At 43.5% G+C, this 17,998-nt stretch overlaps 1 protein-coding gene across 22 annotated transcripts in view; it reads left to right on the top strand.

Moving 5' to 3' along the window:
• Positions 1–17,998, top strand: part of BCAS1 (brain enriched myelin associated protein 1) — a 197,315-nt gene that overhangs the window by 77,729 nt on the left and 101,588 nt on the right. For all 22 annotated transcript variants that reach the window (XM_069750917.1, XM_069750908.1, XM_069750906.1 and 19 more), the window contains one exon: positions 1,109–1,653. In XM_069750917.1, the coding sequence (XP_069607018.1) occupies positions 1,109–1,653 (545 nt within the window). The remainder of the gene's footprint in view (positions 1–1,108; positions 1,654–17,998) is intronic.

Genomic DNA, 17,998 nt, shown 5'->3' with positions numbered 1-17,998 from the left:
CCTTGTCCTTAGGATAGGGTGACACCACTGTTTTCTCTGAAAAAATGGTCTGATTATTCTGATCAGTCTTTGACCAGAGTTTGATCAGAGTTCGATCAGAGTGGCATCAGTTTTTCTCAGACGTGGAGAGAAAAAAAAAGTTTCACCATTCTGTCAGTCCATTTTTTTTCAAGTACCGATAGACTTGCATTTCCAATTTTGATCCAACACTCGCATCAAAATCGGACATGTTTCTTATCCTCCCCACGAACCACTCGATCCGAGGGAAAAAAATGGGACTTATGTACATAACCATAGAATAACATAGGTATGATTGTTATCTGTGAAAACCATGGCTATCACTCATCTAAGCAAATCAGTCGTGGGACTTTCTGCTCAGTCTAAGGACACATTCACACGTTCAGTATTTGGTCAGTATTTTACCTCAGTATTTGTAAGCCAAAATCTGGAGTGAAACAATCAGAGGAAAAGTATAACAGAAACAAGTCACCACTTCTGTATTTTTCACTCACTCTGGGTTTTGGCTTACAGATACTGAGGTAAAATACTGACCAAATACTGATAGTGTGAATATGTCCTAAGTGCAGCAGTTACCTGATCATTTGATAATTGTAGTTTTTACTTTTTTGTCTATCCATTCCATACATTAACTTCCTCCTGATCTTGTGCTCATACACAGCAGCCTGTCTGAAAAAAACACAGAGCTGCAGGGTAATGCAAAGAGGGCCTCTTATGAGATAGTAAGTGGATTTCAGACTACGGCTGCCATCACACTAGCAGTATTTGGTCAGTATTTTACATCAGTATTTGTAAGCCAAAACCAGGAGTGGAACAATCAGAGGAAAAGTATAATAGAAACATATGCACCACTTCTGTATTTATCACCCACTCCTGGTTTTGGCTTACAAATACTGTAGTAAAATACTGACCAAATACTGCTAGTGTGACGGCAGCCTAGCTCTGTCTGCACTAGACAATGCAGATGGAATCACTAGGTAATATGTTATGTTTAAAAAAAATGTAATCGCCATTTTTCTTTTAGGATAGTCCTCTGAAGTTTTTCACAGACATGACTACAAATCATGCATTGTTATTTTCCTTTTTATAGTGAGCACCAAACAAGTGGTTCAACAAGAAAGCATGATCACTTCTTCCCAAAAAACTATTGTCTTAAGTCCTATCTCCAATGGATCTGTCACTAACCCACCTCCTCCAGCGGCCAAGTCTAAGTTCAGACTAACTATCTCACGCCCTTCCCCTGGACGCACAAGTTTTCAGCCCAATGGTCCAGAAGATGTTGGCTCTGTGAAACCAGAAATAACTTTACAAGAGTCACCAGTAGTGCAAACCCATCTAATGACACCCATAGGTCCTGACAACGCAGTGAAGGAGAACGTTGGTGGCGTTCAAAGTCAGACTCCCTCTTTGGTGGTGACAACCCCAGAAGCTTCGTTATTTGCAACAAACCCCACAGAAGAAGAAATGGCCCCCACAAAACCTAAAGAAGTTAGCATTTTCAACAGGATATTCAAGATAGAGAAGATGCAGTCTACTCCGCAGCCTGAGGTGACAATAAATGAACCAATGCTCATTACTGTGGATCAAACTGCAGCATTACAAAGTTCTCCACCGAGTGATGATTTCCAGCTTCAGGTGAGATACATACGATAACTTACAATTATTGCCTAACAATTTTATAAAGGTTGTAATACTTCCTGTTTTTTCAAGAAGAGTTTTCAGCAGGCCCCTTATCATCGGAGACAGGATTAAAATGACAGATAATACCTCTATGCACACCTAATAACACAGGATCTACCAATCATAATAGGCGATGTCACATCTTAACCAGCTTTCCCTTCCTTCACATTGGCCTTTGTACAGGCTCATTAGATACTTCAATACAAAATATAGGGTTGGGATTCAACCATTGTGGCTATGTACATGTGTTATTTCCTGAAACAAAAGGAAGTTAGACTAAAAAAGCTCCAGTAGCCAGAGCGAAAATTACAAGATTTCTATTTTTATTTTTAATGCAGATTGTGCTATGTAAAAAAGAAAAAAAACATTAACAAAATGTTAAAAAAATTTGAACACAAAACCCATTTAATCAATTTTCTCATGACACATTCTCTTTAAAAAATGAAGGAGATTCACCCAACATCAACCAATTAATTTTTGGTCTATAATGCAGTTATACTAATGTACATTAATAAATTAATCTGTGATGTTCAGTGGATTTCTTCCATTTTGAAGAAGCAGCTTTGTACATTCTCCCGACATTGTCTATTCTTAACAACAAGAGCAATCCTACCTTCGTCCATTGTGATCTGATCCAGGGATGCTGAAACTACATGGTCTCATGTTCCTATGCTGATCATAGATATACAGTACAGACCTAAAGTTTGGACACACCTTCTCATTTAAAGATTTTTCTGTATTTTCATGACTATGAAAATTGTAAATTCACACTGAAGGCATCAAAACTTTGAATTAACACATGGTGTAATTATATATTTAACAAAAAAGTGTGAAACAACTGAAATTATGTCTTATATTCTAGGTTCTACAAAGTAACCACCTTTTCCTTTGATGACTGCTTTGCACACCCTTGGCATTCTCTTGATGAGCTTCAAGAGGTAGTCACCAGGAATGGTTTTCACTTCACAGGTGGGCCCTGTCAGGTTTAATAAGTGGGATTTCTTGCCTTATAAATGGGGTTTGGACCATCAGTTGTGTTGTGCAGAAGTCTGGTGGATACACAGCTGATTTCCCTACTGAAAAGAAAAAAGCAGCTAAGTAAAGAAAATCGAGTGGCCATCATTACTTTAAGAAATGAAGGTCAGTCAGTCCGAAAAATTGGGAAAACTTTGAAAGTGTCCCCAAGTGCAGTGGCAAAAACCATCAAGCGCTACAAAGAAACTGTCTCACATGAGGACCGCCCCAGGAAAGGAAGACTGAGAGTCACCTCTGCTTCTGAGGATAACCTTTTCCGAGTCACCAGCCTCAGAAATCGCAGGTTAACAGCAGCTCAGATTAGAGAGCAGGTCAATGCCACATAGAGTTCTAGCAGCAGACACATCTCTACAACAACTGTTAAGAGGAGACTTTGTGCAGCAGGCCTTCATGGTAAAATAGCTGCTAGGAAACCACTGCTAAGGACAGGCAACAAGCAGAAGAGACTTGTTTGGGCTAAAGAACACAAGGAATGGACATTAGACCAGAGGAAATCTGTGCTTTGGTCTGTTGAGTCCAAATTTGAGATCTTTGGTTCCAACCACCTTGTCTTTGTGTGATACAGAAAAGGTGAACGGATGGACTCTACATGCCTGGCTCCCACCGTGAAGCATGGAGGAGGTGTAATGGTGTGGGGGTGCATTTCTGGTGACACTGTTGGGGATTTATTCAAAATTGAAGGCATACTGAACCAGCATGGCTACCACAGCATCATGCTATTCCATCCGGTTTGCGTTTAGTTGGACCATCATATATTTATAGGACAATGACCCCAAAAACACCTCCAGGCTGTGTAAGGGCTATTTGACCAAGAAGGAGAGTGATGGGGTGCTACGCCAGATGACCTGGCCTCCACAGTCACCAGACCTGAACCCAATTGAGATGGTTTGGGGTGAGCTGGACCGCAGAGTGAAGGCAAAAGGGCCAGCAAGTGCTAAGCATCTCTGGGAACTCCTTCAAGATTGTTGGAAGACCATTCCCGGTGACTACCTCTTGAAGCTCCTCAAGAGAATGCCAAGAGTGTGCAAAGCAGTCATGAAAGCAAAAGGTGGCTACTTTGAAGAACCTAGAATATAAGACATAATTTCAGTTGTTTAACACTTTTTTGTTTAGTATATAATTCCACATGTGTAAATTCATAGTTTTGATGCCTTCAGTGTGAATGTACAATTTTCATAGTCATGAAAATACAGAAAAACCTTTAAATGAGAAGGTGTGTCCAAACTTTTGGTCTGTACTGTACCATTTCAAAGAACAGTATCTAAGGCAAAAAGCCAATTTTGTCAGTGAAAAGCTGAATTCAACCAGGCATTTTACCTGTTGTGCCACCTATGTGGACATGTAATATTTTATGGTACTCATTTGGACAAATGACCTCTCATGTCCACTTGAGTCCAGCAGGGCAGGAGCCACTTGAACAGCATGTTAAACCATATTGACTCATAGAGGGGGGGGTCATATGGACAGGGATTAACCCTGTATGCTCTACTGACTCTTGACAGTATCGCCTTAAGAACCTTCCTCACAAGTTTACATACCCCTTTCTAAAGATTAACCGTCATTTTATTTTTATTTTTTATAAATTACCGTATTTTTTCGGACTATAAGACGCACTGGACTATAAGACGCACCCAGGTTAGAGGTGAAAAATAGGGAAAAATATATTTGAAGCAAAAAAAATGTGGTAAAATTTAATAACATACTATTATATGTGGTGTTACTATATATAATAGTATGTTATTATATTGGAAGCTACGAGTAGACGTTGGTGCTGCGGGACCAGTGGGGTGTCTGTAAAGTACTATATGAAGACGCTGGAGGGTGAGTATAAGAATGGGGACACAGGACTTATATTTAAAGCACCACTCCAGCATTGCAAAATAACACTGAAGTGCTGCTTTAAAATCCCATGGGCGAACTATAACTCCCAGCATGTCCTGCAGATCCTATGGCATGCTGGGAGTAATAGTTCACCAAAGGAGTGGCAGAGTGCTTTATTGTGTGTTGTAAAGACTAACCTCTTAATTGTGGCAGCCAGCCACTGTGGTGAGGTGAAAAGCTGGAGCATCCCATGACTGCACACAGATTCCTCCCTCTTGTTGCCTCTCCACAGCACAGGTCATAAGAGGAAGCCAGCAGATTCTAGTAGGGAGTCTGAAGGACCTGTGATGACATCAGAAGAGGAAGGGCTCTGTGCTGTCATGTGATGCTCCTGCCCGCCCACTTCATAACATCACACAGGTCCTTATGCCCATTACGCAGCATCCAGCACAGCCCAGGCAGGTATGCAGCAATCTTGTCCCCTCTGGCCCCTGCTGTTGCCCCCTCCTCCACCAGACACACAGATCTCCCCAGCTGCTGCAGGGATCCAGCGCTGGGAAAACCATGTGTGTTTCAGTGAAGGACTTAATTTGCTGCTCTCCCTCACTGCTCAGCTGACAGGTGGGCAGGGAAGCGGCTAATGAATATTCACTGCACTTTAATCATTGGGACCATGTGGTTTCCCTAGGACTGGATTCAGGCAGTGGGGACATTTTTCTGCCTCCTGCCCCTTTCCCACATGCTACATTCCGACCATAAGACGCACCCACACTTTCCTCCCAAATTTGGAGGAAAAAAACTGTGTCTTATGGTCAGAAAAATACGGTAATAGTACACATGAAAATAAGAAACTTTGTAATATATATCATAAGTGAAATCCACTTGTTTCTCCTCCTGGACTGATCTTTCATTCTCAAAATTGTTAATTCACTGGTAAAATCTGTCTTCATTGAATACAGACGTTCCCATTACTGAGAAAGGAGATGACAGTTGGTGGTTATCAAGAAGACCAGCTTTTCAGGGCACACGTGTGTCAGATGTTTCTATAAAGGGGAAAAAATAAAGAAAGCTCTTACAGATTGAGATTGATGACTACCGTATATACTCGAGTATAAGCCGAGATTTTCAGCCCATTTTTTTGGGCTGAAAGTCCCCCTCTCAGCTTATACTCGAGTCATAACCAGGGTTCGGCAGGGGAGGGGGAGCGGGGGCTGTATAATTATACTTACCTGCTCCTGGCGCAGTCCCTGCAGGTCCCTGCTTCCCCGGCGCCCCAGCTTCTTCCTGTACTTAGCGGTCACATGGTACCGCTCATTATAGTAATGAATATGCTGCTCCACCTCCCATAGGGGTGGAGCCGCATATTCATTACTGTAATGAGCGGTAACGGTGACCGCTCAGTACAGGAAGAAGCTGCTGGCATCGGGGAAGCAGGGACTGCACCGTGCCATGAGCAAGTTAGTATAACGGGGAGGGGAGCACAGCGCTGCGTGACATTCACCTGCTCCTCGTTCCGGGCGTCTTCTGCAGTGACGCTCAGGTCGGAGGGCGCGGTGACATGGTTAGTGCGTACCCTCTGCCTGAACGTCAGTGCAGAAGACGCTGAAGATGGAGCGACGCCGGAACGAAGTCAGGTGAATATTGAAAGTGCCGGGGGCCTGAGCGACAAGAGGTGAGTATGTGATTTTTTTTTTTAATCGCAGCACCAGCAAATGGGGCAAGTGTCTGTATGGAGCATCTTATGTGGCCATAACGTTTGTGCAGCACTATATGGGGCAAGTGTCTGTATGGGGCCATAATTAACATTTGTGCAGCACTATATGGGGCAAGTGTCTGTATGGAGCCATAATCAACGTTTGTGCAGCACTATATGGGGCAAGTGTCTGTATGGGGCCATAATCAGCATTTGTGCAGCATTATATGGAGCAACTGTCTGTATGGAGCATCTTATAGGGCCATATTCAACGTTTGTGCAGCACTGTATGGGGCAAATATCTTTATGGAGCCATAATTAACGTTTGTGCAGCACTATATGGGGCAAGTGTCTGTATGGGGCCATAATCAACGTTTGTGCAGCACTATACGGGGCAAGTGTCTGTATGGGGCCATAATCAGCATTTGTGCAGCATTATATGGAGCAAGTGTCTGTATGGAGCATCTTATGGGGCCATAATCAACGTTTGTGCAGTACTATATGGGACAAGTGTCTGTATGGAGCATCTTATGGGGCCATATTCAACGTTTGTGCAGCACTGTATGGGGCAAATATCTTTATGGAGCATCTTATGGGGCCATAATTAACGTTTGTGCAGCACTATATGGGGCAAGTGTCTGTAAAGAGCATCTTATGGGGCCATAACGTTTGTGCAGCACTATATGGGGCAAGTGTCTGTATGGGGCCATAATCAACGTTTGTGCAGCACTATATGAGGCAAGTGTCTGTATGGGGCCATAATCAGCATTTGTGCAGCATTATATGGGGCAAGTGTCTGTATGGAGCATCTTATGGGGCCATAATCAACGTTTGTGCACTACTATATGGGGCAAGGGTCTGTATGGAGCATCTTATGGGGCCATAATCATTGTTTGTGCAGCACTATATGGGGCAAATATCTTTATGGAGCATCTTATGGGGCCATAATCAACATTTGTGCAGCATTATATTGGGCAAATGTGTCTATGGAGCATCTTATGGGGCCATTATTAACCTTTATGCAGGATTATATGGGGCATATTTTAATATGGAGCATCTTATGGGGCCATCATAAACTTTATGGAGCATTCAATATGGATATTCTCCTGATTCAATATGGATATTCAAAAACACTTAAGCTACTGATGTCTCAATTAATTTTACTTTTATTGGTATCTATTTTTACTTTTGACATTTACCGGTAGCTGCTGCATTTCCGACCCTAGGTTTATACTTGAGTCATTACGTTTTCCCAGTTTTTGTGGCAAAATTAGGGAGGTCGGCTTATACTCTGGTCGGCTCATACTCGAGTATATACGGTAATTCTTTGCAGAAGAGTCACCACAGAAATTTGGATAGCTCTACAATCATAATTATTCTCATGGAATCTGGCAATAATTTTTTCTGGACGAAATATTATAAAGAGTCTCATCTGCACCTCTCACCCCTGCTCCTCATCATGTAAGAGGAGGTTGGCTAATTGTATAGAAAAAAAGAGGAGTGAAGGACATAATTCTAATTGATGTTATATTTTCCCACAGGAACCTCCTGCTGAAATAATATGAGCACCATATTTTTACCATCCTTGACACTCCAAACATGACTATGATATACCCATCGTTCGGGTTGCTGTTATATTTCTGTGGTATCCCAAGACCAAAAATCCAGGCATTTGGAAGCACGGAAGAAATTATGTCCTCGTTTATAGATATGTCCATGGATTTTGTTGACAGCATGGCATGAAAATATTACACTTCTAGTGTGCCATATGATGTCCCTGGTATGGATTGGAGATGTCCAGTCTACCTTAGAGGCAATTATCTTCCCTGCATATATTAGCATTTCCTTGCTAAGTTGCTAGCAAGGAAACACACAAGGAGCATCTGGTCTCCATGTACACTGGTTGACTCCTTGCTAATTTAATTAACTACTCACAGAGGAGATGCTGCTAGGTGTCCAGTGATATTGTATTTTTATTTATCTAAATCCATAACACAATCTATTATGGTTCTCACAATGTTCTATACAACACTGTAACTGTTGTTTTAGGAGAACTTACAGTAGAATGTCTGTGTCTGCCTCTAGTTCCTCCTTCCTCCTCACCCACAGGATTTTAAAAGCACCAAGTGTCATCTTCTATCTCAGTAAAGGGAAAATCTGTCTTCTCGAAGTTCAAATTTTACCCATGAATTGAGTGAAAGATCAGTTCAGGAAGAGAAAGAAGCTGATTAGTGATGAGTAGGGTTGAGCGACTTTTCTTTTTTTAGGATCGGGTCGGGTTTCACGAAACCCGACTTTCTCAAAAGTCGGGTCGAGTGAAATCGGCCGATCCTATAGAAAAGTCGGGGTCGGCCGAAACACGAAACCCAATGCAGTGCAATGGGATACTAATGGTTCCCAGGGTCTGAAGGAGAGTAAACTCTCCTTCAGGCCCTGGGATCCATATTAATGTGTAAAATAAAGAATAAAAATAAAAAATAGGGATATACTCACCCTCGGACGCGCCCTGGTTCTAACCGGCAGCCTGCTTTCCTATAAATGAGCAAGTGAAGGACCTTCGATGACGTCGCGGCTTGTGATTGGTCGCGTGAGCGGTCACATGAGCGGTCACCCGACCAATCACAAGCCGCGACGTCATCGAAGGTCCTTCACTTGCTCATTCTTAGGAAGGAAGGCTGCCGGTTTGAACCAGGGCGCGACCGAGGGTGAGTATAACCCTAATAGGAATATACTCACCCTCGGACGCGCCCTGGTTCTAACTGGCAGCCTTCCTTCCTAAGAATGAGCGCGTGAAGGACCTTAGATGACGTCGCGGCTTGTGATTGGTCGCGTGACCGCCCATGTGACCGCTCACGCGACCAATCACAAGCCACAACGTCATCGAAGGTCCTTCACTTGCTCATTTTTAGGAACGCAGGCTGCCGGTTAGAACCAGGGCGCGTCCGAGGGTGAGTATATCAATATTTTTTATTTTTATTCTTTATTTTACACTTAAATATGGATTCCTATACCGATTCCCGATATCGCAAACATATCGGAACTCGGTATCGGAATTCCGATACCAGATCAGAAGATCGCCGACCTCATGGCCGACCCCACACAGGGGTCGGGTCGGGTTTCATGAAACCCAATTTTGCCAAAAGTCGGTGACTTCTGAAAATGGCCGACCCGTTTCGCTCAAACCCTAGTGATGAGCGAATATACTCGGTACTCGAGATTTCCCGAGCACGCTCGGGTGTCCTCCAAGTATTTGTAAGTACTTGAAGATTTAGTTTTCAGCGCCACAGCTGAATGATTTACATCTGTTAGCCAGCATAAGTACATGTGAGGGTTGCCTGGTTGCTAGGGAATCCCCACATGTACTTATGCTGGCTAATAGATGTAAATCATTCAGCTGCGGCGCTGAAAACTACATCTCTGAGTACATACAAATACTCGGAGGACCCCCGAGCGTGCTCGGGAAATCTCAAGTACCGAGTATATTCACTCATCACTAAAGCTGATTTCTCTGATGAGATAAATTACACAGTTTATTATTTTCAATTGTGTTATTGATTTATGAAATCAAAATTAAAAATGACAGCTGCTGTTTATGTTGTCCATACACACAAGATAACAGTAGTTTGATGGTTGAGCAACCATTGAACAAATGATTGTTATGCTGATGTAGTCATACACATTTTAGTTAGGATGTTACAAGTTGTTCAACGTGGCCATACATGGTGTGATGAACTAAAGTTTTTTCTGATAATGTTCTTTCAATAAAAGATTGTTCCTTGACAAACAATCTTTCATTTGACTTTCAACTAAGAAAATCAGTCATCTTATTTCATACGATACTAACGGGCACTTTCAGGGGTTTTTAATCTTTGCCATGTCCATCCAAAAATGACCACAAAACCTTGTAGCAGTGCTCCCTACCTTGATTATTATGCTAGCTTATATAGTACCAACATATTCCACAAAATAGAGTAAAAATAACATAGTATGCTTATGACTAAGGGCGGGCTGTGGAGACACGGGGGGGTCAGTGGGCGCCCAGGTTCGCTAGTCGGAACAGCATGGACCAGGGAACGTCCCACCTACCGCCCGCTCTCCCGTTAATGTGGGCATAATGCTACTCAGACAAACAGGGTGATGGTAAAACAGTGTGGCAATGCTTTATTGAACCACAAAACAGGCAGATAACACATAGAACAGTCCCAGCAAAAATTCCCCAAGATGGTGCACATTAAAGAGTCTCACCCTTCCGCTGACCTGCTGGGATAATGGCAGATGTTACGTCAGAGCTCCCAGTGTCGGCTACTCCACCTGTGGTACATACACAGAGAGGAGGTAACGACAAGGGTAGGGAGATGACAGTCCATTGAGTCCATACAAGGTTCAAGTCCAGTTGACACAAGAGTCACAACCTGGCTTATCCAAACATCTCCATGGAGCCAGGTGACCAGCGGGTCCCTATCCTGGCTTTCTGTATCCTTGAAACCAGAGCTGAAAATCTCTAGGTTGCTTTCTGTAGCATGATAGATCCGAGTTCCTCATGATGGAGCCATGAAGTAAAATGGGTGCTGTTCTGTCTCTGGTCCTTTGGATGTTTGGCAGAATCTCTGGCTGTCTCTCTCTCTTAGTCTCTCTGTCTCTGAGTCTCTTTATACAGAGGCATGTAACCTATTTTTTGTTTTACCCAGTGTCCTTCTGTCCACCCTCACAGTTAAGGGGAAGAATGGTGACAACCAAGTTGCCTTGTTCGATTATGTAATCTATTTGCATAGATTTTCCTCCTTTGTTTTAAAAATCAACAAACTATCTGGGCTCGACAATGTATAATTAGCATATCAGTAGACCTCACTATTCATCAAGGATAATAGCACACTATGTCATATTAAATCAGCTTACAAGTCAATATTCCATGCTTACACAAACAAAAGTCTGTTTTCTTGACCAATCAGAAATCAACACTTAAATCCAAAAGCCAACATACAGATAAAAAGTCAATTCTTCTTGGTTTGCTAAACATAGCATTAACATAATTATTAATATTATTTTATTATTATTATCATCCATTTTTATAGCGCCATTTATTCCATGGCGCTTTACATGTGAACACGGGGCAAATATAGACAAATACATTAAACATGAGTAAAAAACAAGGCACAGGGGTACATAAGGAGGGAGGACCCTGCCAGCGAGGGCTCACAGTCTGCAGGGATGGGTGATGAAACACTAGGAAAGGGTAGGGCAGGTTGTGCGACGGTTCAGTAAGTTCAGGATCACTGCAGGCTGTAGGCTTGTCGGAAGAGGTGAGTCTTCAGGTTCTTTTTGAAGGTTTCCATGAAAGGCCAGAGTCTGATGTGTTGGAGTAGAGAGTTCCAGAGTATGGGGGAAGCACGGGAGAAGTCTTGGATGCGGTTGTGGGAAGAAGAGATGAGAGGGGAGTAGAGAAGGAGGTCTTGAGAGGATCGGAGGTTGAGTGTAGGTAGGTACCGGGAGACCATGTCACAGATGTATGGAGGAGACAGGTTGTGGATGGCTTTGTATGTCAGGATGGATTGGAGTGGTGCCAGAGTGCTAGAGGGGAGTTCAGAGAGTAGGAGGTTGCAGTAGTCGAGGTGGGAGATGATAATGGCACGCACAAGTGTTTTTGCGGTGTTGCGGTCAATGAAAGCACAGATCCGGGAAATATTTTTGAGTTTGAGACGGCAGGGGGAGGCAAGGGCTTGGATATGTGGCTTGATAGGGTAGAGTCGAGGATCATCCTGAGGAATCGGGCGTGTGGGACTTGGGAAAGTGAGCAGCCATTGACATTGATGGATAGGTCTGGTGGAGGGGTAGAGTGAGATGGGGGAAAGATGATGAATTCTGTTTTGTCCATGTTCAGTTGTAGAAAGCGAGCAGAAAAGAAGGCTGAAATAGCAGATAGACAGTGCGGGATTTTGGTAAATAAGGAGGTGAGGTCAGGTCCGGATAGGTAGATCTGCGTGTCATCAGCGTAGAGATGGTACTGCATACTGTGGGATTCTATGAGCTGTCCCAGGCCGAAAGTGTAGATGGAGAAGAGTAGGGGTCCTAGAACAGAGCCTTGAGGAACACCGATTGACAAGGGGCGAAGTGAGGAGGTGGTATGGGGGAGGAAAATACTGAATGTTCAGTCTTTCAGATATGATGAGATCCAGGAAAGGGCCAAGTCTGTGATGCCAAGAGAGGAGAGGATTTGTAGCAGAAGGGAGTGGTTCACAGTGTCGAAGGTAGAAGACAGGTCCAGAAGAAGGAGGACAGAGTAGTGTCGCTTGCTCCTGGCAGTTAGTAGGTCATTGGTGACTTTAGTTAGGGCAGTTTCAGTTGAATGATGGGGTCGGAAGCCAGACTGTAATCGATCAAAGAGGGAGAAGGAGGAGAGGTGGGAGGACAGTTCAAGATGGACGTGTTGCTCCAGCAATTTGGAGGCATAAGGGAGAAGAGATATCGGGCGATAGCTAGACACACAGGATGGGTCGAGGGAGGGCTTTTTGAGGATGGGTGTGATCTTGGCATGCTTGAAGGATGAGGGGAAGACACCTGTTGTGAGTGAGAGGTTGAAGAGGTGCGTTAGGGTTGGGATGAAGACCGTGGAAAGGTTAGGGATGAGGTGGGATGGGAGCGGGTCGAGCGTGCAGGTGTTGAGGTGTGATCTTGACAGGAGGGTGGAGAGCTAATCTTCTGTCATGGTGGAGAAGCTGGTTTTGGAGGAGCAGGGTTGAGCAGCTAAGAGGGGCAGTGGGCGCTGTGGGCCAAAGCTTTAAGATAATTAAGATATAATCTGGTTTCTTCACATGGGCGATACACCAGAATGCATCAAGGTTTTTTTAAGTGTGTGTTTTTTCCATGGAGGTACCTATTTTAAAGGAATGCTAAATAAAGGATATTTTTTTCTCTCAATGCAATGGTTTGCCGACTTTTCCCTCCAAACTTTAATATGTTCCACAGAGCTTAACAGATATTGTCTCCATTGGGGCTGGCAATGTAAATTCCCTATCAGTAGGTCTTTGGCTTATGGAAGGAAACTGGATTACCTGGAAGAAACCCATGCACACCCTGCATGTTTGCAAATGTTGTCGTTGTTGGTGGGAGTTGAGCCTGAGAACCTGAGAACTCAACTCTGTAAGGCAATGGTGCTAACCACTGAGCCACCCTGCTGCATATTTGCATGTACAAGGGTATGTTTCCACGGTCAGAAATGACTCAGTATTTGCTCAGGATTTGACGCAGGCAAAATCTGCACCAAATCTGCATCTGAGGTCACTGGCAGGTCACCTGCGTTTTTTATGTGTTTTTTAAATGCGTTTTTGATGTACCCCACCTGTGGTACATACACAGAGAGGAGGTAACGACAAGGGTAGGGAGATGACAGTCCATTGAGTCCATACAAGGTTCAAGTCCAGTTGACACAAGAGTCACAACCTGGCTTATCCAAACATCTCCATGGAGCCAGGTGACCAGCGGGTCCCTATCCTGGCTTTCTGTATCCTTGAAACCAGAGCTGAAAACCTCTAGGTTGCTTTCTGCAGCATGATAGATCCGAGTTCCTCATGATGGAGCCATGAAGTAAAATGGGTGCTGTTCTGTCTCTGGTCCTTTGGATGTTTGGCAGAATCTCTGGCTGTCTCTCTCTCTTAGTCTCTCTGTCTCTGAGTTTCTTTATACAGAGGCATGTAACCTATTTTTAGTTTTACCCAGTGTCCTTCTGTCCACCCTCACAGTTAAGGGGAAGAATGGTGACAACCAAGTTGCCTTGTTCGATTATGTAATCTATTTGCATAGATTTTCCTCCTCTGTTTTAAAAATCAACAAACTATCTGGGCTCGACAATGTATAATTAGCATATCAGTAGACCTCACTATTCATCAAGGATAATAGCACACTATGTTATATTAAATCAGCTTACAAGTCAATATTCCATGCTTACACAAACAAAAGTCTGTTTTCTTGACCAATCAGAAATCAACACTTAAATCCAAAAGCCAACATACGATAAAATGTCAATTCTTCTTGGTTTGCTAAACATAGCATTAACATAATTATTAATATTATTTTATTATCATCCATTTTTATAGCGCCATTTATTGCATGGCGCTTTACATGTGAATACGGGGCAAATATAGACAAATACATTAAACATGAGTAAAAAACAAGGCACACGGGTACATAACGAGGGAGGACCCTGCCAGCGAGGGCTCACAGTCTGCAGGGGATGGGTGATGAAACACTAGGAGAGGGTAGGGCAGGTTGTGCGACGGTTCAGTAAGTTCAGGATCACTGCAGGCTGTAGGCTTGTCGGAAGAGGTGAGTCTTCAGGTTCTTTTTGAAGGTTTCTATGAAAGGCCAGAGTCTGATGTGTTGGGGTAGAGAGTTCCAGAGTATGGGGGAAGCACGGGAGAAGTCTTGGATGCGGTTGTGGGAAGAAGAGATGAGAGGGGAGTAGAGAAGGAGGTCTTGAGAGGATCGGAGGTTGAGTGTAGGTAGGTACCGGGAGACCATGTCACAGATGTATGGAGGAGACAGGTTGTGGATGGCTTTGTATGTCAGGATGGATTGGAGTGGTGCCAGAGTGCTAGTAGGGAGTCCAGAGAGTAGGAGGTTGCAGTAGTCGAGGTGGGAGATGATAAGGGCATGCACAAGCGTTTTTGCGGTGTTGCGGTCAATGAAAGCACAGATCCGGGAAATATTTTTGAGTTTGAATCGGCAGGGGGAGGCAAGGGCTTGGATATGTGGCTTGATAGAGAGGGTAGAGTCGAGGATCACCCTGAGGAATCGGGCGTGTGGGACTGGGGAAAGTGAGCAGCCATTGACATTGATTGATAGGTCACAGAGACGGACATGCGGCGCATCTTTCCAGACTGCAGTCTGTTAATTTATGTAGTGGAGAATCCCCGTCTCCGCTGCGTAATTTACCCAAACTTTCTTTAGATGTGGTAAAACCACATTATCTTCCTAGTCAAATGTGTATTAAGTGCGGTAACGCAGCTTACTACGCATGTGTACTAATTTACATAATGGTGAATCTTGTGACACAGCTGGACGTACATGACACAGAAAGTGGAGGAAAGCAAATAAATTTTAATAAATAAATAAATAATAATTTAAAAAAATAGCTTGAGGTTCCCCCATATATGTTAACCAGCAAAGGAAAAAGCAGACAGCTGCGGCCTGGTATTTCAGGCTGGTAATTAACCAATATCCAAGAACCTTACCAGCCTGATAACACCAGGCCACAGCAGTCTGCTTACCTTGGATGGTTAGCAAAAATAGTGAGATCCCCTAAAAAAAACCTGTGTGGGGTCCCCCCATACTTGTTAACCAGCCAGAGTAAAGCAGACTACTGGGGCTGGTATTTCAGGCTGGTAAGTATCCAATATCCATGAACCTTACCAGCCTGAAAATACCAGGCCACAGCAGTCTGCTTACCTTGGATGGTTAGCAAAAATAGAGGGATCCCCTCCAAAATACAATGGCATGGGGTCCACCTAATTTTGTTAACCAGCCAAGGAAAAAGCAGACAGCTGCAGCCTGGTATTCTTAGGCTGGCGAGGCCCAAGGATTTTGGCCCTCACCAACCTAAAAATAGCAACCCGCAGCCGCCCCACAACTGGCATATCCAAAGATACACCAATTGTGGCACTTTACCTGGCTCTTCCCACTTGCCCTATAGTGGTGGCAAGTGGGGTAATATTTGTGGGGTTGATGTCACCTTTGTATATAAGACACCTATCCATTACTAATCCTATAGTTATATGGTCAATAAAGTCACGGCCAGAATAAAATCCTTTAATAATCTTAATTAACCATACTTACACCATAACCTAATCCCCGATGCCCTCGATCTCCTGCAAAAAATAAAATAATAAATCAACACAAATACTCCCAGTCCGACGTAGTCCAATTACCGAGTGTCCCACGACGAGTCAAGCTCTGCTACATCTGGATGCCTTTGGCTGAACAGGGACATTATGCCACCATCCAGCCTGACATCCAGAAACAGCAGAGCTTGTAGATGACCACCTGAGATAACTTGGTTATCTCACGTGCACAGGTCACGTGCACAGCAGTTCTCGCGGTCAGCTGATCTCATCGCGAGAACTGCAGTGGAAGCGAACTCTCGGCCAAAACAAGGTAAAACATTATTTAAATTAGTACACATGGGTGGTAAGCTGCGTTTCCGCACTTACTAAGCATGTGACTATAAAGATGATGTGGTTTTACCGCATCTAATGATAGTCTATGGGAAATTTATGTTGCGGAGACTGAGGGTCTCCGCAACATAAATAGACATGCTGCGGTCTGAAAAGACACGCCACATGTCTGTTTACGCAGGGAGCCAAGGGCGTCTTTTAACGCATAGTGGTGATGGGATTTTTTGAAATCCCCTCCATTATGCTATAACATCTGGATGCTGCCGGTTTGACACAGCATCAAACCCGCAGCATTTACTGACCATGGAAACATACCCCAACTTCATGAAGAACAATTGTGCAAAGACAAAACCAAGACGATTAGAACATAAAGTGGTGATAGACATTAAATTAATGTCAATCAAACCTGCTAATTTTAGCGCAACCAGACGATCATATAATGCTCATGAAGGCATCCAAATTTACACAATGGTGTACGTTGGGGAAGAGAAGGATCAGGGTTGTTGTAGTGCAATATGCCCGATCCTTTTCTTCCCAAGTGAATTAAGAAACCAGAATTGTCTGGCTACGGTTTACACTACTCTTGTAGTCAGGAGTCAGGACACATGGAACCTTTGCCGAGGCCAGCATAGGAAAGTGCATGTTTTATCCTTTAGGTTTTTTTTTTTTAAATTCAGGGTAAATAGAATACAATGGTCACAGATCTCTACGAGGGCAGTGACATTCGCCAAACATGTGAATAGTCTCTTATTTTAGAAATAATTACAATCAGGCACTATTGCAGCCAGCCGGGGTTTAATTTAATACTCGGATAACATTAAAGGCTTTGTGGATTTTCCAGTAGTACAAGTCACTCACAGATCCTGGACAATGGGAAATGTTGCATGAGCAAACAGAGGCGGCAGCCAAAATGTAAACACGGAGTTAGTGGTGATATTTAGGAAGTGTTGATTTGCGTTGTAAATAAGATCAACCACGTAGACTAAGCAATCAAGGTGCCTCCTACAGTATATCACAGCGTAGGGGACACAAGACACAAGAACTAGCTCCACACAAACCGTGTGAACGAAGAGAGCACAATGAGCTGGGCATGAGCAGCCATGCAAAAATTAGGTGCAGTACCACCTATGAACAATAGGGCGCGTCATCACTGCCGTACAAATAGGTGTACAAAATGCAGATCCACATACTAACACTAGAGCTTCCTTCATCCAACTAAACCAAGATGCATTTTAAGGGGACCTCTACCTGAGTATATGTACTTTGCATGCAGGGCATTGCCCTATACAGTCCAGTCTATAGTCAATCTGTCGTAGCTTCTCATCACATGCAATAATAATCCAAGAGTTTGTGATGCTTGACTGTTGGATTCCCTGGACTATCAGAAATCCAGAGAATAAGTATTAATAGAAGAAATCTGTCATACATTGTCTACAATACAATAGTCCAGAATGGACGTTTCCACTCATGCCTTTGGGTACATGATGGGTCAGTTGAAGATACAGACCATTAAATGTGCTTAGTGTTGGATGCCCAACTACCTTACCTAATGCTTGCTCCCTCCTCTATAGTCACCCCTCAAAGT

This window comes from Ranitomeya imitator, chromosome 2, assembly GCF_032444005.1.
Source record: "Ranitomeya imitator isolate aRanImi1 chromosome 2, aRanImi1.pri, whole genome shotgun sequence".
Taxonomy (NCBI): Eukaryota; Metazoa; Chordata; class Amphibia; order Anura; family Dendrobatidae; genus Ranitomeya; species Ranitomeya imitator.
The sequence above is the reverse complement of the archived record's forward strand: the minus strand, read 5'-3'. Positions and strand labels throughout refer to the sequence as shown.